The sequence below is a fragment of the Achroia grisella genome, unplaced genomic scaffold (assembly GCF_030625045.1).
Source record: "Achroia grisella isolate CSIRO2021 unplaced genomic scaffold, CSIRO_AGI_Agris_v1 utg1186, whole genome shotgun sequence".
NCBI lineage: Eukaryota > Metazoa > Arthropoda > Insecta > Lepidoptera > Pyralidae > Achroia > Achroia grisella.
This window is the reverse complement of record NW_026712592.1, coordinates 3,471,560-3,495,784: the sequence shown is the minus strand read 5'-3', so window position 1 is coordinate 3,495,784 and position 24,225 is coordinate 3,471,560. Positions and strand designations below refer to the sequence as shown.

The 24,225-nt window shown below is 34.5% G+C and overlaps 2 protein-coding genes across 2 annotated transcripts; both read left to right on the top strand.

Annotated features, from left to right (window-relative positions):
- The first annotated feature begins 12,565 nt into the window (after nt 1–12,565).
- Nucleotides 12,566–13,042, top strand: LOC131854499 (uncharacterized). The gene has a single exon (XM_059205630.1). The coding sequence runs from the start codon at nt 12,566–12,568 to the stop codon at nt 13,040–13,042; it is 477 nt and encodes a 158-aa protein (XP_059061613.1).
- Nucleotides 13,043–13,554: 512 nt separating this feature from the next.
- Nucleotides 13,555–14,157, top strand: LOC131854498 (uncharacterized). The gene has a single exon (XM_059205629.1). It carries the CDS (start codon nt 13,555–13,557, stop codon nt 14,155–14,157), a length of 603 nt encoding a protein of 200 aa, XP_059061612.1.
- Nucleotides 14,158–24,225: the final 10,068 nt, after the last annotated feature.

Sequence of the window (24,225 nt, the reverse complement as noted above, 5' to 3'; positions counted from 1 at the left end):
ATTTGAAACAACAAATGAATTGTCATTTCCAGCGAGAGTAGAGTAATATTTCAAAACTGTTAACTTGATATAAATTACCACACACATATCAAATCGTTTGCAGTCTCCCAAAATAATGTGGAATGCAATCATTTATGACAAGCTGAAACTTAAGATATATATTTCACGATCGCTGTGGCATATTCACTAGATTTACTACCAGTTAGAAAATTCACAAAAATGTGTAAGATTTCTAATACTAAACTTATTAAAGAACTATTATAACTACAGAAGGATAAATAAAACTGTATATACATATATATTATTATATTTATTTGCATTCCATAGTATTACAATAAAAGTTGATATAAGCAGCAAGTTACAATAAAGGATAGTGACTTTAACAGATTTTAATTATTTTGTGTAATATTTTTCTGATCTATGTATATATCTGATTTTCATCTGTCAAATATTCAATGACGTTATATTAACAATTTGTATATCTAAGTGGTTTTTTAAGTTATATATTAATAATTTACCTTTTTATATATATGTTAGCTGAGTCGTTACTACCTAAACATTTTCGTGATGAATCAAGAATTGGAAACCTGACATTAAGGGTGACGCTGCTGAAGTCGAGTCCCAACGCGTGTTTTAAGGCGTATGTGACTCGGTTCCCCACAAACATACTGCTGACCTTCATGGAGGAGGACTACTGCCCGAAGAGGGTGGTGTATTAGCGCTACTGTAGCAGCCGTGCCGTGACCACAGAGATGATTTATATTTTATTATTATTATGTATGGCAGTCTATAAGGTTTTTATAATATGGGCGAATAGTAGCATAATTATATATTTTTTTGAGTTAGACAAATAATATTCGAAAAGTAACAAATAACAAAAGACATACTTTCGTATTTATAATATTAGTATAGTTTTATATTCGTTTATCATCGGCTTAACAAATGTTACACTAGTTTTACTCTCGAATTCGATTTTTGCTATGCAAAACTATCAATAAATAACATACTAACATTCATCAATTTAGTAAAAAATAATTATTGATTCGTTACCTATATTTGTGGTATGTATTTATGTGTTCAAGTGTATTTTCCAATGGAAATATAAAAAGAAGCGATGAATACGCTATTCAATCTACTTTTATTCAGATTCCCGTAGGAAATAGGAAATATTAATCGAATGAAAGAGACTGAAGCTAAAAAGTTTTTACATCACATTCAAATAGAAAAACTACCTTATAAAAATCATTGACGTAGCATCCGTATTACGTAATCTAAGGGAAATAGAATAGCTCCATTCTACAAATACAGGGTTGCACTCTAATCGGCATTATTTTTCCAGGATTAAACTTAATAATAGATATGTAGCAAACGTTAAGATAGTTTCACGATACAAAAGCAATGTTTTTATACCCCAAGGGTAGCAATCATGTATCTGATGGTAAACCGTTACCGTGACCTATGGACGATTATATTATTATATGAAAAATAAATACTTAAGATTTCGCATTTTTTTGTTACGCTAAAATATAATAGAATAATTTGAAAATCTCTATCTAGATATCTCTCTCTTAAGAAGAAGAAGAAGTGACCATGCCCATCTTGTGTGAATTGATGATCTTGGTTTTTGGGTTGGATATCAAAATTTAAGCTTATTGCTATTTCTGTTGTTATTTTTCCTTTGTTGAATAACATGGATATTATTACTCGCAGAACAAACGTCTTATAAGCGTAGAAGTTTCTAAAAAATACGTTATCGTACATATAATAGACGTATTGTTTATACATTCTTGTACTTTTAGCGGCACTTGAACGCTAAAACAGCAGTTTTGTCGTCATTCTCCGTCAATAAATTCGGCTACTTTGGGCTAACTTTGTTATAAAGGTGAGACAAATTTGTTCGAGTTCTGAACCGCTATTTCTCATTGTTAACTTTCAACATATTTTGTGTAGGAAATTGTGACTGTTCTGATATTTTCGACGCATTTGTATGTTTGCATTATTAATGTAATTTTTGTTATTTTCTCATTTCTTTTTTATTTCATGACAAGAAAGAATTCATATTGTATGTTTGCATTTGTAGGTATCAGTTTGGAGGGTGAGTTATAGATGAAATTATACTTTAAGAATGTATACCTAAAATCGCATTTGAAATGAGTCAGAGCGGAATTTCTTTAAGGCATGAACTTCTCAGCTTAAAACTACATTTTGAACTGACATAATATATTTCTGTAAAAAAAGTACATGAATAAAGATAGTTTGATTTAATTTTATAATATGGTTTATATTCCGCCTTTTTATCTCCTTAAGACCAAATAAAGTCTAATATTCAATAGTTTTTTTATAAAACTATCAATGCGAGAATTGATTTTATTGTAAAAAATATATTTGATTACATCAAAAACACTTTTTAATACATTTTTATTTGATCTGAATGGCAAACAAGCTGGCCACGGCAACAGCTACTTGATGGTAAGCTGTAACCGTCGGCATTATACATGAACATTGCTACGAATATAATATTGTCACGAGACACCTGTGCGTGCGTTGCCATTCCTGAAAACTAAGATGTCATGCCTCTTATCCTATAATTTTACTGTCTAGTTGCCATCAACAATCAAAACACAGCTTATAAAGCATGCTACTTGGCGGAAATAGGCAAGACTGAGGTACCCACGACGACAGACGACTTTTTACAGTATATCGCTTGTCACTTAAAGTCGCAGGATAACATTTCATGTTGCCTGATTACACCATCGGGACAAGCGATAAAACAGTCTGGCCTTGCAAACTTCCATTACAACTACAACGAAAACACAGCTTACAAAGCATGCTGCTTGGCGGCTGAAATAGGCGAGACGGAGGTATCCACGCGGAACTTTTTACAGTCTTTCGGTTGTCACTTAAAGTCGCAAGATAACATTTCATGTTGCCTGATTACACCATCGGGACAAGCGATAAAACAGTCTGGGCTTGCAAACTTCCATTACAACTACAACGAAAACACAGCTTACAAAGCATGCTGTTGGCGGCTGAAATAGGCAAGACTGAGGTACCCACGTAGTCGACTTTTTACAGCCTATCTCTTGTCACTTAAAGTCGCACGATAACATTTAATGTTGCCTGTTTACATCGGGAAAGGCGATAAAATACTCTTGACTTGCAAACTTCCATTACAACTAGAAACAAAACACAGCTTACAAGCATGCTGCTTGGCACCTGAAATAGGCGAGATTGAGGCACGCAGATGCCTTTTTACACTTTCTCGCTTGTCACTTACTGTCGCAAGATAACATTTCATGCTGCCTGATTACATCATCGGGCGGGGCGATAAAACACTCTTGACTTGAAAACTTCCATTACAACGTACAAACACTAAATATAGCGTCTCACAATATTTGTAGCGCAATAAAAAGACCACTTTAACACAGGTAACTAGACACATTGCACTATTAAGTGAACTAACTACCGCTCGGAGCTGTGTTTGCTCAGATTAACTTACCGCAATAATAATTGTGGGCTGTTTGCATTATGTTAATTACACTTTAAAGTGTTATAGGTACCTACTATATATACATTATTTTGGGTATTTATATTTAAATAAACTAGAACAATTCACACATCACTACCTAGTCCCAAGCTAAGTAGAGCTTGTGTAATGGTTACCAGAGAACTGAAAAAAATACTGAAATAGTTTTTTTGTAAATACATAATATTAATTATACCCTTGAATTCAAATGTTTGCGAGAAATCGAACCCGCGACCATCAGATGTAAGGCTGTGTGCTAAACCGCTAGACTACCGAGGTCGTCGATATCTGCTCAGCACTACGGGTATGATGTTGTCATGTGACTCGCGTGGTACCCAAAGCAATGCTATTTCTAGTCCAAGTACTGAGAATAGTATATTTAATACCTATTTTAATTGCCTAATCTCATTCTTCAATATGAAACAAACAGTCAAGAACGCTGTTTGGCGGCAGAAATAAATGAGATATCTAGGTATCTATACAATATATCTATATTTTCTCCCTTAGTAATTAAGGTACATACACCACATAGACCCTTATATATCTACGTCAATATAACTAACACATTTACAGTACATGTTACAAGGGAGCACTCATACCTATAGCACAGGTGTAATACCTAGTTTAGCTTATCAGGGTCCACATATTGTATTACGCAACTTTGGATATGATTACCTAGAAATAATTTCAACTGTTATACCTATATATTGCTCCTTTTTAAATGTTGTAATTCTATGGTTGCAGAATTATTATTATAACCTATGTATATATAACTTTGTACAACATTTTCATCAGTTGTATATTTTTTTCTAATGTACATAGATCATATAGTCTGCGTATTGTTCCACTTGATAAAGTTAGAACAATTTACAAAGCATTAAAGAAAAAAGAAATAAAAGATAAATGAAAGAAAGGTAAATACTATAAAAAGATTTTACTACTAAGGATTATTACTAAAACGCTCCACGAAACATCATAAAGACTCATAATTCTAAATTAGATAGATAAAAGGCGAATTGGTTTCTGACTCAGCTTAAGCTACAAACAGTACTTAATATCTACCAAGCAAGTTGTGGAAAGCTCTGACTGTTAAATTCCATGCATACTGCTTCATCGTCAGTTAATTCTATGGAGATATTTCAATGACCACGTCTTGCTCACTTCGATTTCAGCTCCAGTAATATTTAATAGACGCTGATGTCACCTAACAAAGTTTAGAACAAACTTTCATGTTACATTACATACTAGTTTAGCAGACTCTCTCTGGTCTGCACTAATTAGGAATAATTATGAGTAGTTTTAGCCTATGACTTGTATATATTGAGTGGTATATAAAATAGTCTAATATCATGATATTATTAGATTATTATGATATATATAAAGACAAATTTTAGTATTGATAAATAGAATAAACGAGAAATTTAAACAATAATAATTAATAATTATTTAAGGATTGGAAATTTTAATATTTATTCAATTATAATAATAATCTCAGGACAATTCACACAACGCCATCTAGACCCAAGTTATGCTAGCTAAAGCTTGTGTTATGGGTACTAGACAACTGATATAAAGACATGGATGCATTTTTTTTTGTAAATAAATACATATTATACATAGAAAATACCCAGACTGATACAAACAAACATACTCATGAATACAAATGTTTGTACCGTGCGAGAAATCGAACCCGCGACCATCGGATAGTAAAGCGGTATGCTAAACCACTAGACAACCGAGGCTGTTAATTGTGTAGTATACGATTGTTTTTTTGTATAAGTTTATTCAATTACGTAATTAATATTTGTACGCTACAAATAAATTTTTTATACTATGATTTTGCCAAACTGATGTGATGAAACCTATTTTTTATATTACCAACTTATTGTACCAAACACCAAATTATAACATAAATTAAATAAATATAACAATTATTATAAAAATACCTTCAAAATACTATTGATACGTTATTAGGGCGTTATAAATAAATTAACACAATCTAATCTAATTTGATATACGCAAAAGATAATAACATTTTATTATCTTATTTTTACGTTTGATAATATTATGTATACAATATCATTTAAAGTTAATTTATGTTGTTCTAGTATTAAAGTAAGTGTAAATTAACTCATTCAAAGTAGAATAAAGAAACTTCTATCGAAAAGTTAAATTCTTATTCCAGATTTCCAGTAATAAACTAGTATTTGGATTTAAACAAAAGTACGGTTGCTTTAGATAATTTTATAGAAAGAAAACAGTGTGTATTATTAGTTCAACTTGTTATAAGTCTCACAACATTTAAGTTTTAAAGTCGGGAAAGTTTTGTAAGAGCGAACAAATTGGTACTACATGATATTAAAATATTCTTTATGCAAAAACAGCAGGTTGCCTCACAAAGAGATTATTGTCTTTGAAATGTTAAAGAGATACATAGAAATCAATATACTATTATATGAATAGAATAGAAATTTATTCAAATAACTTTGAATGAACATTGTTGAATATATTTAATTTTACACTTTCTTCAAATTATCTCAAAAAAAGTAAATTATGAATTCTACTGTATTTCTTTATTAATCAGTGTAATTTCAGAACATTTTTTCCGATATTGAAGATTCTTTTTTTTTAATTTTAGTTGGTGTTTCTCATGTGCTTCTATATAAATTTAATAGGTTTTGAGTTATCGTTAATAATGCGATAGAAATGTTTTTTTTCATAGCCTTGGTATTATATCTGTCTACATTTGCAATATAGATCCAACCAAATAAAATGGGCAAGAAATAATTGTAGTACAATATTATTGTTCGTTTCAAATTTCGTGTGAATACAAACTACTAAAACAAGCAATCATAAGATTCCAAAATATTGAATAGTAAATGAATTAAATAATAAAATAAATAAATAAGAATATTTACTATACACTTTCATAAGTAAAATGAGCTTTGAAAATCGCAATTCTAATTAATAATATTGCATTATTATTTTACAGTGACATTTGAATGATATTAATAATATAAATAGATTTTGCTGTTCTGTTATTTACTAAACATTTGCTATTGTAATATTAAAGTCAAGAATCCGAGATTTGTAGCGCTTGTTTCCAGCACGCTGGAGTATTTCAATTTTGTATAAAGCAACTCAAGACAGGAACAGACTGAAGTGGATATGTAACAAGCGGTATGCGGGTATTCCATTAAAATAATACTACTTGCATTGAAATATAATTACACTCTAAAATATACTTTAGAATTATGTACACAAATTAGAATTTAGTTTCTTGATAGATTTACCTATTTGAGCAGCCAAGTGGTATATTTTGTATATACGGCATGTTTTAGCACAAGGCTGTTTTCTGGGAGTACAGTTTTAGAATATATAGACATCTTAGTCATACAGAAACACAACGTACTATGTATATCCACATAGCGATAGTAGTCTATTTTAAACATATTATTATTTTATGATTATTAAATTTGAAATTACACTATCTTAAAAGGGTTTTATGAAATCTAATTAAACTTTTTTTTCTATGATCGCTTATATAATGTAATTGTAGATACCTACCAAAGCCTAGTAAAAACAGGGATTGAGTCTGAAGGTTTAATAATTCCCAATTTTCACCACAATTTGCTAAAATATAATATAAGTATTAAATTTTAATTTGATCTCTATTGTTTGAAATATAAAATATACTTAATTTAAAACAATTTTTCGTCTGAACCCAGCTTTAGTAAATTTTGTTTACCTCATTTAATTTTCATAATGTACATAACTATAATACGAATTGTTGTTTTATTTTCTACCTATATTCTGAAATGTTCTAAGTTATGATAGTAATATTTATTGTTTATTTTCTTATAAATAAAAATTAAAGTTTATTTTATTATTTAAGTTTCTTATGTAGACATTTCACTTAAGAAGTCGAATTAAGAATGCTTTTCGGAATTCGAACCCAATTAAATTTTGTATATCGAAAATTATTATGTGGGTGAATACCTTTATAATGAAAATCTTCATGAAATTGCACCTCCACAAACGGAAACAATTACTATTAAACACCCGAGAGACTCACAAAGATCAGTGATGGCGAATACTAAAAGTTCGTTTATTTAAGAGGTATTAAAAGTCAACTTAAGGGGCATCAACTTTGGTATATTTTATTACAGTTTTCACCTTTTTGCTGGTGGCAAGTTCCCCGGTCGGTTATTTGAATTGTAAAACACGTTCGTTACCAATTTAAATTTGGAACAAGCTGGTAGGTACGTAGATTTGAGTCTACTTTAGGCGTGGGATGTTAACCAATGAAAGTTCAGTACCAACATATTGACATTTTGAGTATCCTATGATCTCGTTATATTTATTCTCTTTTTGAATATTAAATTATAATCTATACTAATATTACAAAGAGGCAATGTTTGTAAAGTTGTAGAGGATAATTTTTGGACTTACTGAATCTATTTAAAAATAAATTGAATAGCCCATTTCTAGAGGAAAGTTATAGGCTATATACCATTAGGCTACGATTAACAGGATTGGAGCAGCACTAAAAAATGTTGCATAAAACGGGAAAAACGTGGCGCAGGTAAAGCCACGCGGATCAGTTAGTGAACTATATACGTTAGCAACATAGAAGTATATTTGATTGTGAACTTACTTCCCACATATTCTTATTACGATCCTGTTTAAATGATATACATTTGCAACTGATTAATCAGTCGTTAAATGACAACATCTCACCTATGTATGCTGCCTAGCTAGCTTTATACGCAGTAATAACTATTAAAGGGTATATAGCAGTGAAATTACAGGGTACGGATACTTTAGTACTCCGTAAATTAAAATATAAAAAAAAAGAAAAGAGGTATTATCAACAAAAATTAATCTATACGTCTCCTGAGCTTATATCTAATAAAACGTTATAGATATAATTCTATTTTTACTTAAACTCAGAATCAATAATTCATATAGGAAACTTTTTCTACTCATGCACGTAATTTTTTTAACACTATCCCGTCTGGTTTTACTAGCTTTTGAGAATTGATAATTACATTATTTATTTATTTATTGAAGATAGGTACATATATTTATTTTTATTCAATGTCTCGGCAAACTGCGAGATATGTACGTAATACGCAGTGTGAGTGTGGATTAAAATAGTTGTGGTCTCATACACAGTGGCATAGCTACCTAGGGGCTAGGCGGGGCAGTGCCCCGGGACCCTCAAGCTCAGGTGGCCCTTGAACCCTTAGCAGAAAATCTCGATCGAACTGAACTTTTGAAAATTGCCATATTCAAAATAAATATGACAGGTTGCAACCCGACATAAATCCTGGCAACTCAGTTGAGAAAAATTCGAAAGTCATCCCTTCGGAATTCCCCTAAATTCTTTCTGTGGATTGGCAGTGTTGTCAATTTGACGGATAGCGGTATATATGCGTCTTAATAATACAGTAATGTAGAGCTCTACTGCTGAGCAGTGGGGCCCTATTTTTTGATTTGCCCCAACGCCCTCGGTTACCTAACTACTCCACTGCTCACACATCGCTCACACATCGCACCATTCGTGGAAAAAGGAAGTATGATTTTCACCAACTTTTCAGTGTGCTGTCCTATATTTTTTGTATGAGTTCTAGAAATAAGTTTCAAAGAGAAAATCGTAGGTCACAGTTGCCTTCAACTACATGTGTCATTTAATTTAGGAACAGCTTCATGTACTTCCAGATAATCTAAAAAAACACGGTTACTTCTATATTCCACGAAACACAAAGAACATTTGCAGGGGTAACTACAATTATTGCTTTATTGTTATGTATTTTGAAATATATGAACAAATTTAACTCTACTTACGCCTTTATACTCTCCTATATTTCATTAAAATCTAGAATTGCAAGTATAATTACGTTGTTATTTAACGAAATATCATTTTTTGTACATCGAGTTACGTATTTCTAGGGAGCCATTTATTTTAGTTTAGTTAGTGTATTTATAAAAATAGCTTTTATAATGCGGAAAGTAACTGAATATTTAATTTGTATCATGTAATGCCTACTTCTTACAGTAAATAGTCTATTATGTGCGTGCATGTAAGTCAAAAGTATAAATATAGGGGCAAATTAATTTAGAGAATATGAAAACAAACAGGGTTATTATTAATTTATTATTATTTTTAAAGAAATGTTTATTGCCTCCATAATCAACTTAATCAAAAAATGTTCAAAATGTAATATAGGGTATATAAGATATAATTAGGTGGCGGGTACTTTTAAGGCGATATGTGAGATGGGAGCCAGTCCGGAATATACGCTTGACGGATAAGCTTGGTTTTATTACACCTCATACATACGGATACGAACATTACAGTGGACGACGAGGATTCTTAATTTTTATTATAATTTACAAGTAATAATAGTGTATAAAAAGTTGAGTGAAAAAAAAAAAAAGAAAAAATAACTACAATGTCGATCGGAAGAGTAAGCGAGTTCGATATTAGAACTGGGGCGTGGTCGTCATATATAGAAAGACTTGAGATGTATTTTACGGCCAACAGTGTAAAAAACGATCTCAAACTACCAACATTAATAGCAGTCATAGGGGATGAAGCTTACGAACTCCTGGTGAATTTAGCTAGTCCAAGGAAACCGTCGGAATTGGAATACGAAGTTGCGGTCAACCTACTGCGCGATCACCTACAACCGGCACCGTCGGCATTAGCAGAGAGATTTCGATTCAGGCAGAGAAGACAAGCAGCAGATGAGAACATCGCAAGTTACGTGGCGGAATTGAAAAAGTTAACACGTCATTGCAAACTAGGGGATAACCTAAGTGAGAACCTTCGAGATCAGTTCGTGTGTGGGCTGAAGAGCGACATCATTCGACAGCGGCTTTTTGCAGAGGATGAAGAACTAAATTTCGCCCACGCGGTCAAAATTGCAACCTCTTTAGAGGCAGCGGAGCGGAACGCGGCGGCGGTGGATATCGCGGACGCGGCGAGCGGCGGGGAAACGATCGCGGGGACGGGGGGAATACACTCCCTAGTGGCCACGAACGAGCGACGGCAAGCGGCGGAGACACGGAGCGGGCGCGGGGCGCGCGGATACCGTATTCGTGGCACGGGCGCTGTCTGGAGTGGAGCGCGCGGCGCGCGCGCCACTATCACGCCTCGGGGAAGAAATGCGGCACGGGCAGACAGCGGAAAAAGGCGCGACTGCATTGGATGCGGTTTAATTATGAAAACTGTCGCTTTCGAGAATACGTTTGCAGTAAGTGCCACCGCACCGGTCACTTGCGACGGGTGTGTCCGAGGCAGAGCACACAAAACCAGCGATATGGCTATGCGGCCTTGCACTATGGAGATACAGCGGAGGAGGGCTGGGAAACGACCGATTCGATGCAGGAGGACTTGCATCATTTATGTCTAAACGACTACAAGGCTGTGAGTATACCGATATCTATTGAAGATAAAATTGTAAATATGGAAATCGATACCGGTACCGCGGTGTCTTGTATTAGTGGGGAAACATATAGACAGTATTTTGATTATATTAAAATAAAACCGAGTAATATTGGATTAAATTTTTACGATGGCTCATCCGTTAAGCCTTTAGGTATAATAGAAGTAAATGTGTTTTATAATAATAAAAAAAAAATATTGGAATTATTTGTTATCGAAGGAGCTTCAATCTCATTATTAGGTAGGCAATGGCTGACAGAGTTGGGCATAGTGATACCTAAATTCACTAATTGTAATAAAATAAGTAACGAGCACCTTCGGTTAGATCATGAGTTTAAAAAACTGTTTAACAGATATGAGAAGCTGTTCAGTGGCGGACTGGGGCGGTACACGGGCGGCAAGGCTACGTTGAGGGTGCGCGATGGCGTGGCGCCGGTGTTCCACCGCGCGCGACCGTTGCCGTACGCGCTGCGCGAGCGGGTCGATGCAGAGCTCGACGCGATGCTGCGCGACGGTGTCATCGAGCCCGTCGACTGCTCCGACTGGGCCTCGCCATTGGTGCCGGTAAATAAATCGGATGGTTCTTTGAGAATATGCGCTGATTATAAAGCAACCGTAAATCCTGTGTTACTTGTAGATCGTTATCCTTTACCAAGAATAGAGGATTTAATTGTTCGATTAAGCGGATCCCAATTTTATTCAAAAATTGATTTATCGCAGGCGTATAACCAGATCGAGCTGGATGAGACCAAAATGTATACAGTTATAAACACACATCGCGGGTTATACCGGTATAATAGGTTAGTATATGGGTTAGCGTCGAGCGCAGGCATTTTTCAACGCATTATGTGTAGTTTACTGAGTGATATTCCCAACGTCGAGATATTCTTAGACGATGTTCTCATAGGTGGTAGGAATAGAGCTGAGCACCTACAGGCAGTGGAGGCAGTTTTTAGTAGATTAGATAAATATGGTTTTAAATTAAAAACGAGTAAATGTGTTTTTTTAGTGAAAGAAGTAAGTTATTTAGGATTTGTATTGAGCAAGGACGGAATAAAAACGGACCCGGATAAAATCCAGGCTATCACAAAAATACCACGCCCAGAGTGTGTGACCGAATTACGTTCCTTTTTAGGATTAATTAATTTTTACGCCAAATTTGTAAGGAATATGAGTTCTAGATTGGTACCTTTATACGATTTATTAAAAAAACATAAATCGTGGTATTGGTCGAGGGAATGTGAACGAGCCTTTATAGAAGTAAAGAATTTATTAGTTAGCGCTGAGGTATTAGCGCACTACGACCCGAAGCGACCGCTAGTAGTCACATGCGATGCGAGCGCGAGGGGCGTGGGGGCCGTACTCTCACAACCGAGGGAGGACGGACGCGGCGAGCGACCGATAGCTTGTGTTCGCGTACACTGAATGACGCGGAGAAGAATTACTCACAGATCCATAGGGAAGCCTTAGCTATTATATTTTCTGTTAATAAATTTCATCAATATTTGTACGGCCGACATTTCGTATTGCGTACCGACCATAAGCCTTTGGTATCGATTTTTGGGCCACATACGGGGATACCGACTATGGTAGCCAGCCGTATGCAACGGTGGGCGATAATTTTATCTGCCTACACATTTGATATAGAATACGTACGCACAGACGAGAACGGGGCGGACGGCTTGTCACGGTTGCCGATATCAGCTAGTAAACCAATGACTCGAATGACGCCCGAGCAAACATATTTACATTTTGTGCAGCAAGCTCTGCTATTAGATTACAATGAAATTAAAAATCAAACCTCTAGGGACCCCATACTATCAAAAATATTAAGTTATATACGAGACGGCTGGCCAATAGATTGCGCGATGACGAATTTGAAACCTTATTATAATCGTAAAAATGAATTATACGAGGAATTAGGTTGCGTTATGTGGGGGCATAGACTGGTGGTGCCAGATTCTTGTAAAGAGAAAATATTATTAATGATTCATGAACCCCACATGGGGATGGTCAAATCCAAGTCCTTAGCCCGCAGCTGTGTGGTGGGCGGGCCTGGATGAAGCGGTGGAACGAATATGTAAACAGTGCGAGGTATGCGCTGCGAATGCAGACGCGCCACCGAGACAAGTACCTCGCATGTCGCCGTGGCCTAATAAGCCGTGGTCCAGACTGCACCTAGATTTCATGGGCCCTATGTTAGGGCAAACATATTTAGTGGTAGTAGATGCAACATCTAAATGGATGGAAATAATTAGGGTATCGAGCACGGCGGCAACGGGAGTAATAGATAAAGTTAGTGAACTATTTAGTAGGTTCGGACTGCCTAAACAAATTGTCACGGATAATGGACCACCCTTTACAAGCTCAGAATTTAAAAATTTTACTAGTAGTCAGGGGATTGAACATATTTTTACGGCTCCATACCACCCGGCCTCAAATGGATTAGCCGAAAACGCAGTTAAAACATTAAAAAAGTAATTAAAAAGGCGGTTGTAGAGAAACAAAACATAAATAAAGCACTTTGGACGTATTTGTTATACTATAGAAATACCGAACATTCGACAACCGGGGAATGCCCAGCGGTATACTATTAGGCCGTCGACTACGCACTAGATTAGATGTTATAAAACCAGATAGGGAGAGTAAAGTTTACAAAGCTCAGCAGAAACAAAGAGAATCATTTAAGGGGACAAGTAGAAAGATGCAGGTAGACGATGAGGTATGGTATAGGCAATTCATGAGGGGTGAGAAGTGGGCCCCGGGTCAAGTTATCGATTGTTTAGGTCCGAACAATTACAAAGTAAGGAACCGAGAAGGTGATGTGATTCATAGACATATGGATCAATTAAAAAAGAGATCCTCTAGAATTTCCCTATCATCTTACCCGTTGAAGGAAATAGATAAAAGAATCAGTGCAAATTCTAACTCAGAACCACCGATGACAGATCGGTCACCGGGCGGGATTCAGCCGGAACAGGCGGTGGCAGAACGGTCAGATTTAACGCCGATAAACGTGGAAACGGTAGAAATGGATGCAACAGAAATTCCGAAGTCACCGGAGTATCTGGACGCCTGTCCAGATATGGTATTGCCTAGTACGAATGCACCACCGCCGCCCCGAGTCCGCCCAAAGAGATTATGTAGAATTAAGAATCTAGATAGTATTAAGTTTTAGTATAAGTAACCATGTCAAATTATAATTGTTAATTAAGTAGTATAAATTAGAGTAAGTGTTAATTGGTGTGGAAGAGTGTAATATAGGGTATATAAAATATAATTAGGTGGCGGGTACTTTTAAGGCGATATGTGAGATGGGAGCCAGTCCGGAATATACGCTTGACGGATAAGCTTGGTTTTATTACACCTCATACATACGGATACGAACATTACACAAAATAGTGATATTTTTATTATTTTTATTAATGTTCATTATCCTCAACTTTGGAATCGGACTCTATGGTTTAGTTTAGTTTAGTCTTAGATTTAGTACTTAAGTTCTTATAAAACGTCTGATAGTGTGGTGGTATGTTTTTATCTTTATATAGATTCATGAAGTCTTTGTATATATTTTAGGTATCGGTAGCGGTGCATCATACTAATGCTTGATTTCAGAAGGCTCGCTGTGTGCAGCTCTTTTTTTCTCATAACTCTTCCCCTTCTATTTGTCTATTATTTGGTGTCTCATCAGCGAATGCGTATTTTATTTGGAATTTCCCCGGACATTGATTATCTGCCGAAATCTCTTTAATTTTACTCCAACTCGTGTAGTAAATATATTAGGTCCTAATATATGAAATTTGTAAGGGAGTAACCTAATTACTCCCTTACAAAACGCCAATTTCAGTTGATTTTTCAAAATATAATACATTTATTTAATCAAAATATGGTCCATTGCTATTCATGCACTTTTGCCATTTGATAGGTAGTTTTATTGATCCCTTTACTAAAAAAACCATTAGGACGGGTATCGATAAATCGGACTTGAATTTTTTCCCTTGCAAGAAGTTATCCAAATTTTGAAAAAAAGCAAGATCCGGGAAGTACGGTGGATATATTGGACATTTGAAGCTCTTCTAATTTCGTAACGTTGTCCTGAAGCAGCATGGCCTACGGTGATTGACCAGTCTCGGTTGTTTAGCAGCTAGCTTTTCCATCATGGTTTGCAATTGCTGACAATACACATCTGCCGTAATATTCTGGCCAGATATAAGAAAGCTGAAGTGAACAACACAGGCACTAGTCCACTAAGTGCTCACAAGTAACTTTTTTTGAGTTTGAATTTTCGCTTGGGGCAGGATTTGGTTAGTTTGCTAGGATTCAGCCATTGCGATGAGTGTTTCCGTTTATCGTACAAGATCCACTTTTCATAACAGGTAATGATCCGATTTAAAATCCCTTCATTATTATGCCAGTTGGCTAATAACGCAGCAGTCTACGCGCGTTTGTCGATTTGCTCCATTCAATTCATGACCTTTTCAAGCTTTTTTTTCCCAATTTGCCTCAAGTGGATTAAAACAGTTTTGTTACTAACACTGCAGCCTGCAGTTAACTCGGACGTGGTTAGCGATGGATCCGCTTCCACATTAGCCTTTAATTCTTCATTATCAACCTTGGACTCTGGCTGCTCACGGGGCTTGTTTTGCAGATCGAAATTTCCAGAACGAAAACATTGGAACCAAAAACGCACTGTGTTTTCTTTTGCGACACCATCGCCATACACATCATTAATTCTTCGAGTCGTTTCTGCACACTAGTGCCACGACGGAATTCGTAATCTTAAAAAACGTGATATTTTATGTTTTCCAATTTGTAAACACAGTGACGTAAAGAAAAAACCAAAGATGGAAAAAACATATGGAGAGGTTTTCGAAAAACAAATGCATGAGTAAATAACTGTACAAATTTGAACTTTGAATTCCTGGCGAAAGAGGAGATATTTGAGATCAAAGTGGCCAGTACGACAAAACACCAATTTCATATGTAAGGACCTAATATTATAGTACCATCTCTGAGAGGCTGGAGTAACATTTTCATAATCTGGGTTTTTCTTAATGCACTATAAGTATAAACGATGCATTTTAGCGCAATTATGCTTTTCATCTAGAATTTATCATTGTTAGATTGCGGAGATAATGCGATCAATGACATTTTAGGTTTACTTCTTATTTTGATTGATCTATTAGTATGTTATCGACAACCTTCTCGATTTGGACCACCTTCATCGTTAACTGAATCATAAAAAAATCATAATAATACATACATCGAACTCCTACATTTCCTCCTTCTACCATCAACTCCTACATTTTAATAGCGATATTAGTTCTAATATAAGTTTTCCTGCAAGATGAACCGAAGATATCACGAAGGTGACCGGGAGTCGATGGAAACAAAAGGCGGAAGATCGCACATGGTGTAAGAAATTGGGAAATAAATAAATAATACTCAACAATTAACAGCGCCTTCTAGTCACACGGTATGAAGAGCTTTATATCAATAAATACTTCGATTTTTTGGAGTTTTCTATGTATATGTTTCATGTATGTAACATGAAACATATACATAGAAAACACCCAGACCCACACAAACAATCTTACTCATGAATACAAATATCTGCACCGTCCGAGGAATCGAACCCGCGACCATTGGAAGTAAATCGGTGTGCTTAACCGCTAGACCACCAAAGCCAAATTGGGACAGGCCTATATCCAACTGTGGATAGACACAAGTTGAAATTATGATGATTAGTACTTTAATAGTTTTCAGAAATCTTAATCTTAATATAATATTCTAAACGTGAAAGTTTGTAAGTATGGATCTTTGTTGCTCTTTCACGCAAAAACTACTGAATAGATTTTTACGAAACTTTACACTAATATAGCTTATGCATCTGAATAACACAGGATATATTTTTTATTGAAATTTAACGCGGGCACAGCTAGTAATTTATAACAAAGTAACGTTTGCGGGACCAGCTAGTATTGTATGTGTACCTATTATGGGCAGTGGGAATTAATATTGAATATTATTGCTAGCAATATAAGGTACATTTAGTTCCACGCGGTCCATCCTGGAAACCATCGTTAGTTAATTCCTGTTAGACCTACAATAAGATTCACTGGCAATTGTATATTCGTTTATCCATATTTAAAGTAGAAGTATTCTTTTTATCTATTGTTTTTATATACACTTCTATCAATTCGCTCTTCTATGATAAATGTCTAAAAGCAGATCGATTTTTCTATCATTTATTATTACTATTCCTGGCAAATTCATCTAATCTCCTGCTCCTCCTATCATCCATCATTGGTGCCCGTCAGCTTATACAATTAGCTAAAAATAGTTTATTTTTTTACTTAATTTTAATTACATGAACATATTCTTATTTTTTTTTATTGTAAATACATGCTGTATTTAAAATTACCCAACATCAGGTATGAAATGTTACGTGTAATAAAGAAGTAACTACAACTACACTTTACGCATTGTGAAGTTTTGCTGGGGGATAGTATGTAACAATAATCACACATAAACTATCAGCTAAAAGTTTCGTAGAAGTAGTAAGTAATTAGAATTACACAATAGTCCTAGATTGTAAGATATAGGAACAAGTATTTAAGTATATTTGCGTTAAACATTTTTTTGTAAATCTTCTTTTAAAATTTACGTAAATACAATTATGACTTTATGAACGGGATAATTGTAAAGCGAATAAATGCAAATACGCATACCTCTATTTTATGCTGGAATTTTATGTTTTCTAAAGTCGCAAAATTTTAGTATTTTTGCATTTATTCCTTCATTTTTGTCGATAGCTTCATGAGATTTTGACTGAAGGTGTAAACCGTGAAGCTCGCTTTATTTATGTAATAAAACATTTTTGACGCAAGTGTAGTTGCGGCCTTTTTACAGATGTGCGACATGCCCATTATAGTGGAATTAAACGAAATCATTTACATCGATTAAGTAAGTAATATTTTATTTAATGTAATCGTGGCTTACTCTCATAATAATCTATTATCTCGTCTTTAGACTTAACCCGCAACAGGGCGCGGATAACACGCTGATCTCGTAAGCGTCCTTTTACCTTTTGAGGTACGGAATCCTGGTAAAAAACACATTTCGCGTCTCCCGAGCGATCCGTATCTCCCGTTATAAGCTTTATTGACATGCGCTCGAGGGCCCCGTTACGTCTGATTGGCTTTTACAAGAATTGGAAAATAACGAGAGGGTACTATTTGGGATATTCGGTTACGACTTTGGTTAGTACAAGCGTCAATGGCGCTCCATATTTAATATGTGTACCGAAGTTTTCCACGTGTTGAATTTTTATTGGTATATATTATTAGCGTAAATTTATAGCCTATGTGTTATTCTGACGTATATCACTGTAAAGTTTCATTAAAATCTGTTCAGTAGTTTTTGCGTAATATAATATCCATCTCAACTCACAAACTTTTGCGTTTCTAATGATATTAAGATATGTTTGTACGTATATTGCAAATTATAAACGTAATAGTAACAATACATATTTTTGCAAGTAGATTTTGACAAGTGGAAGAGAAAACGCCACTTCACATCCCATGTGGTTGTAGCCCACTTATGCTTAAACGAAATATCTCCTTCGGAAAGTATATATCTATCCTGAGGAGATAAAAACCATCACTCCCAAGAAGAATATCCTTCAATTCTTGTCCCTGACGGGTCTAGGTAGTGAACTTTAAAAAAGGCCGAGCATAATAGATCTATGCAGGTCGCAGTGTCACAGGTTTTAGCATCTGACAATAGCACAGAACCCCTAATATAAACAATACATTTATTGTAATAGTTTGGTGTCGACGAAAAGTGGACTGTTAGTAATTTGGACTTACTAGCAATGTACTATTACATGTTAATATTTATGTCACTTATCTAGTAGCCATAACACAAGCTCTGCTTACCGTGGGACTATGGCGTTGTGTTAATTGTCCAGGGTTATTTATTAATTAAAACACCCAGATGAATACAAATGATTGCACCTTGCGAGGAATCAAACCCGCGACCATCGGAAGAAAGCGGTGTGCTAAACCGCTAGACCACCGAGTCCGTTAACGATATACCAGAATGTATTCACATAAAGTTGAGTATGTATAATGAATAGACTAGGTACATAAGGTTTATACACAGGTTTATGAACTAGTAGCGATACCGCATATGAGTACGGGCCACAACTTTGTGTGTCATGTCATTTTATTGGTAGACTTTATGTTTTTCCATGTATATCGCGTATGTATTAAAAAAAAAAGGAAGTGTTTTAAGTATTTGTATGAGTTGTCTAGTACACATAACACAAGCTCTGCATATCTTGGAACTAGATGACGCTGTGCGAATTGTCCGTGTATTATGATTATGTTCTCTAAAAATCGAAAAATTTTACTAACTCAAAACTTGATTCATGAATAACACCGGCAATCACAGACATTGGGAACTTGTTAAAACTTGTTTATCCCCAGCAAATACAGTTGGGAAAAAGCAATAATTGAATACGGATGGGGTCGGCCGTCCCGGCGCGAGCGTCGCGCGTTGATTGGCCGATATTCAAATTTGGAACTAACGAGATCTAGTACGGTGTGTGCACGTGATGACGTTTCACGGCGCGGCTAATATTTTGCTGTACCCGCAAGCGGTTGGGGGTTAATGGACCGAGTAATGGAGGGGCGTCAAAAATTTCGTGGTTGGATCTTGGTGGTACTATTTACAAATGTAATTCGTATATATTATTATATGAGTTCGAGGGTAATATTTAGGTCATGATATATAATCGTACATATGCCTAAATTATGTAAAATTGTACATATTATTAGTATTTTTTTTTTAATTGAAAATTTCCAGGAGAAATAATAAAGAACAAATAAACAAACGAAGCAATACTTGTGTTATTGGTACCTACCTGATATATACATCTTATATATAAAATTCTCGTGTTTTCGTTCCCATACTCCTCTGAAACGGCTTGACCGATTCTCATGAAATTTTGTGAGCGTATTGAGTAGGTCTGAGAATCGGCCAACATCTATTTTTCATCACCCTAAATGTTAGGGGTAGGGGTAAATTTTTTTTTATTTTTTAGACAAAATTATTAGTTTCTATTTTTTTTATGATACAACATACAATAATACATATAATCCTAAATTTTCACCCTTCTATCATCAACTCCTATTTTTTTATAGCGTTATTAATTTATATGGCAAAACAACGTTTGCCGGACAGCTAGTATACACATAAATACATACTACATAATATACATAGATACGACCTAAACCAATACAATCAATCACAAATGTCTCTACGGTGCGAGGAGTCGAACCCGCGACCTGTTACTTAAAGACTTATTTTGTAAATACATACAAACCCCCAGACTAATATAAACAATTATAGTCACGAATAAACGAAAAAATTGCACCGTTTCCGAAATCGAACCCGCAACCATCGGAATTAAAGTAACGTGCTAAACCTCTACACCACAGAGGTCGTCAAATTGTAATGATGCCGAGGAATTAGAAAGGTGAAATAATTAAAAATGTATGAAAATAAAATATAATTTCTCATATGAGTAAAGACTGGAATTCTAATTTGGAATAATATTTATTTAAAAGAGCAACATGCAAGTTACTTCCTTTTTCTTCGTGTGCTGAGTCTGCTTCCCGGAGGATTGTAGAATAAAAAATATGACTATTAAAAGGTTTGTTTGAGGAAAAATTATTTATATTTATATTTCTAATGGCATTTTATAACATGCAATCTTTTCATCCTACTAGAAATATATTTAAATTAGATTCATTATTTTATGTTGACATCAGAATCTGGAATATGATCTATAAATAAATAACCCTGGACATTTAACACATCGCTATTTAGTACCATGGTAAGCAGAGCTTGTGTTATGGGTATGGATAACTATATCATATATATAGTATATATTTTGTAAATACATACATAATATACTCTATGTATATTACATATGTAATATAAATACGAAACCGATTCAAACAATCATATTCATGTTACACCGTGTGAGGATTCGAACCCGCGACCACAGGAAGTAAAGCGGTGCGCTAAACCGCTATACTCCCGGAGCCGTCGGATCTATACCTAAATGTATAAAATTACAACGTAAAAGAAAATAATAACGTTTGTCTTACAAAATTACACGTTTATATAATAATAAATTAATAGCATTATTACCTATATATATTTTGCCAAATTCTATTTAGACTATTCTTGTATAAGATATTTATAGCAAGAAGTTACTAATGAACGAAATTTCGCTATATAATTGCAAAGGCTTACATTATTATATTACATACAGTAGAGTTATAATGAAGATTTCATACGAAATAAGTTGAAAGGATTCCTATTGTCGATCAAATAGTACTATTTTTTAATGAAATTAGGTAATTGATAGCGATAAGATACTGTATTAGGATTTTTAGTATATGTGGGAAAGAGAAGGAATTATGTCGTCTCTAGCGCACACTACTGGCGTTATGTGGCTATTAAACGTGAATGGTCAATGAGAACAGTGGTGTACGTCTGAGAGCCGATAATTAGGAAGAGATAAGAGACAGAGAGAGAAGATAAAAGAAGAGAGGAGGATTGTATAAAATCTTCATTATATAATACTAGCTGTGTCCGCAGTTTTGTCCGCGTAAAAATTATAGCTTATGTGTTACACTGATACATTATTGTAGTTTTATTTAAATTCATTCAGTCGTTTTTGAGTGAAAGAGTAACCATACCCATTCATACTAACAAATTTCCGCGTTTTTAATATTAATAAGAATGTACCTTTATTTCTTTAGATAGGTACACTTTGTACAAAGTATATGCGTAGGTCCCTCTATCTCATCTGTTTCAGCCAAGTAGCTTAGTTCGTAAGATGGGTTTTGGTTAAAGGCTTGCTTATTAATCCTACGGAATAACAATGCATGAATGTCATGGGTGTTACATGTTAATATTACGTCCAAAAGTCGTGAAAATGTAACAAATACATAAACTTACTATACTACTTATACATTTGACCAGGATTACATAATTTGTACTAATTTACAGAATACCGATGTAAGATTATCATAACATTGTATCACTAATGAAAATTACGGCGTCAGTTTCTTTTCTGGTTAATTTAAACCGAGTTCGTCAGTTTAATGCCTGAATTTATGTACCCATTTTATGACCCAATAAAGTTACTTTAGAACGAAGCAACGTCGTTAATCCACTGTTTCAATGAAATGGGAGCACCCGATGATGTGGCAGAGTGTGTTTTTAAAGCATTCCTTCATTGTGTCACTTTTAACACTATCGTATTAAAATTCTTTCAGTGAATTTAACAAGATGAGGTGCCTTGTTAAATTCACTGAAAGAATTTTAACTTTTCGAGGCTATCTAAACTTATCTTAATATTTAAGGATATAATTATGATTATAAGCAAATTTATTTACTTTCCAAATTATTAATTAAAATTAATGATGTATGTACTTCTGTTCCTAAAGCTCCTGTAAGCGTTCACTGCAATTTACAGTTTATTTTACTTATAATATACAATTTGTACAAACGATTCCTACATCCCTTTCTTACCAGTGGTATAAGTCAGCCGAGAGCCTCGGTGGACGATTAGCGGTTTAGCACACCGCTTTACTTCCGATGCTCGCGGGTTCGATTCCTTTCACTGCGCAAACATTTGTATTCATCCTCATATGTTTGTATCAGTCTGGGTATTTTCTATGTATTTATAATATACATTGAAAATATGTATGAAGTTACAAAATATATATAAATATTTGTATTAATTATCTAATACAAACAACATAAGCTCTGTTTAACTTAAGACTAGATGGCGCTGTGTGAACTATCAGTTTAAAAATTCAAAATTGTGCGCAATCCAATTTAATATACGTAACATATATAACATGATAGTGAGTTTCTAAAACAGTCAATAGCAAATGTTTGTAACGATTAGATGATACAGTTGTCACTCATATGCCTAGGAGATAGCTTTGACATAAAGTAAGAAAATATAAAAGAAAAATAAATATAATATAATAATTGTACATTTTAGATTATTAAATATCAATAGAACAAACTAATGCAAACTTTTATTGCAACATAGTGATAGAAACAATTGCACGGAACATTTGAATTTGGCACTCTAATTGAATACATCCCCAGTGTGAAATAATTCTCCATGCTATCACGGATCTGGTGCGACTATGTCCGTACTGGGAGCCAGTTGTTTTGCTTAAACAACGATATATATTCGCTGGGGAGCAAACAATGGGGGGAAAAAAGAAAATTTTACGTAGAACCGGCGCGTCAAGGTTGCCAACGCTACGAATAAGTGGGTTTTTAGTACGAGATTTTGGTCGTCTGTACGAGGTACGTGGCTAAAAATTTGTACGAGATTTCGAACTACGGATATTTATGAGTAATTTTTTAACTGCAATTGATATTTTGTATTGTTGTAGTGTAGTGTGTATAGATATATAATAGAATATTGAATCCAATATTAGTATTTAAGGATTTATCATACATATACATTCGTCGTCGTGGAAATAGTCTCTTTATACTAATAATATAAAGAAGTTTTATAGTTGTAAAGGCTAAAGTTCAAAATTACTTGACTAATATTAAAAATTCTTTCACCAATTATGATTTAAGTTTCGACTCTCTAACCTTGTACAGATAATGTACGAGGTTGGAGAGCATTTATACGATTTTAGTGCTCATAATGTATTGACTAAACTTTAATGGGTAGCTGGTAACCCTGATCGGTCATCGCGGAGTTTATTTACTTGTTGTGTACACAAATTGTAGTATACATTTAAATTTTGACTTTTATTGCCCTAGTGTCTATCAATATTGATACAGATATAGTGAGCTAGTAATTTACAATAAGGGATATTTTAAACCCAGTTTAAAAATAACGGTGTCTCAATTTGAAGTATATTTTGTGTCTCTGTTGTTATACGTTGGTAACATAAAAATGAATGGTTTTAGCGACTTATTTTGAAATCTACTGAAATGTTATTATATATTCTGTTATTACCAACAGTGATTGAGAAGGTCGTGACCTTGATCAAGTTTGGTTTTTAAAATATTTCTAATTACATTTTTCGATATTCTAATGATCAGTCAGATCTGGTCATTTCAAATTCAAATTCAAATTCAAAACAATCATCAGGTCGACCTCCACGCGGTTTCCCCTGTA

Excerpts from the sequence above, each read along its gene's own strand:
- LOC131854499 (XM_059205630.1), top strand. The coding sequence starts at position 12,566 with ATGGTAGCCAGCCGTATGCAACGGTGGGCGATAATTTTATCTGCCTAC.
- LOC131854498 (XM_059205629.1), top strand. The coding sequence starts at position 13,555 with ATGCCCAGCGGTATACTATTAGGCCGTCGACTACGCACTAGATTAGAT.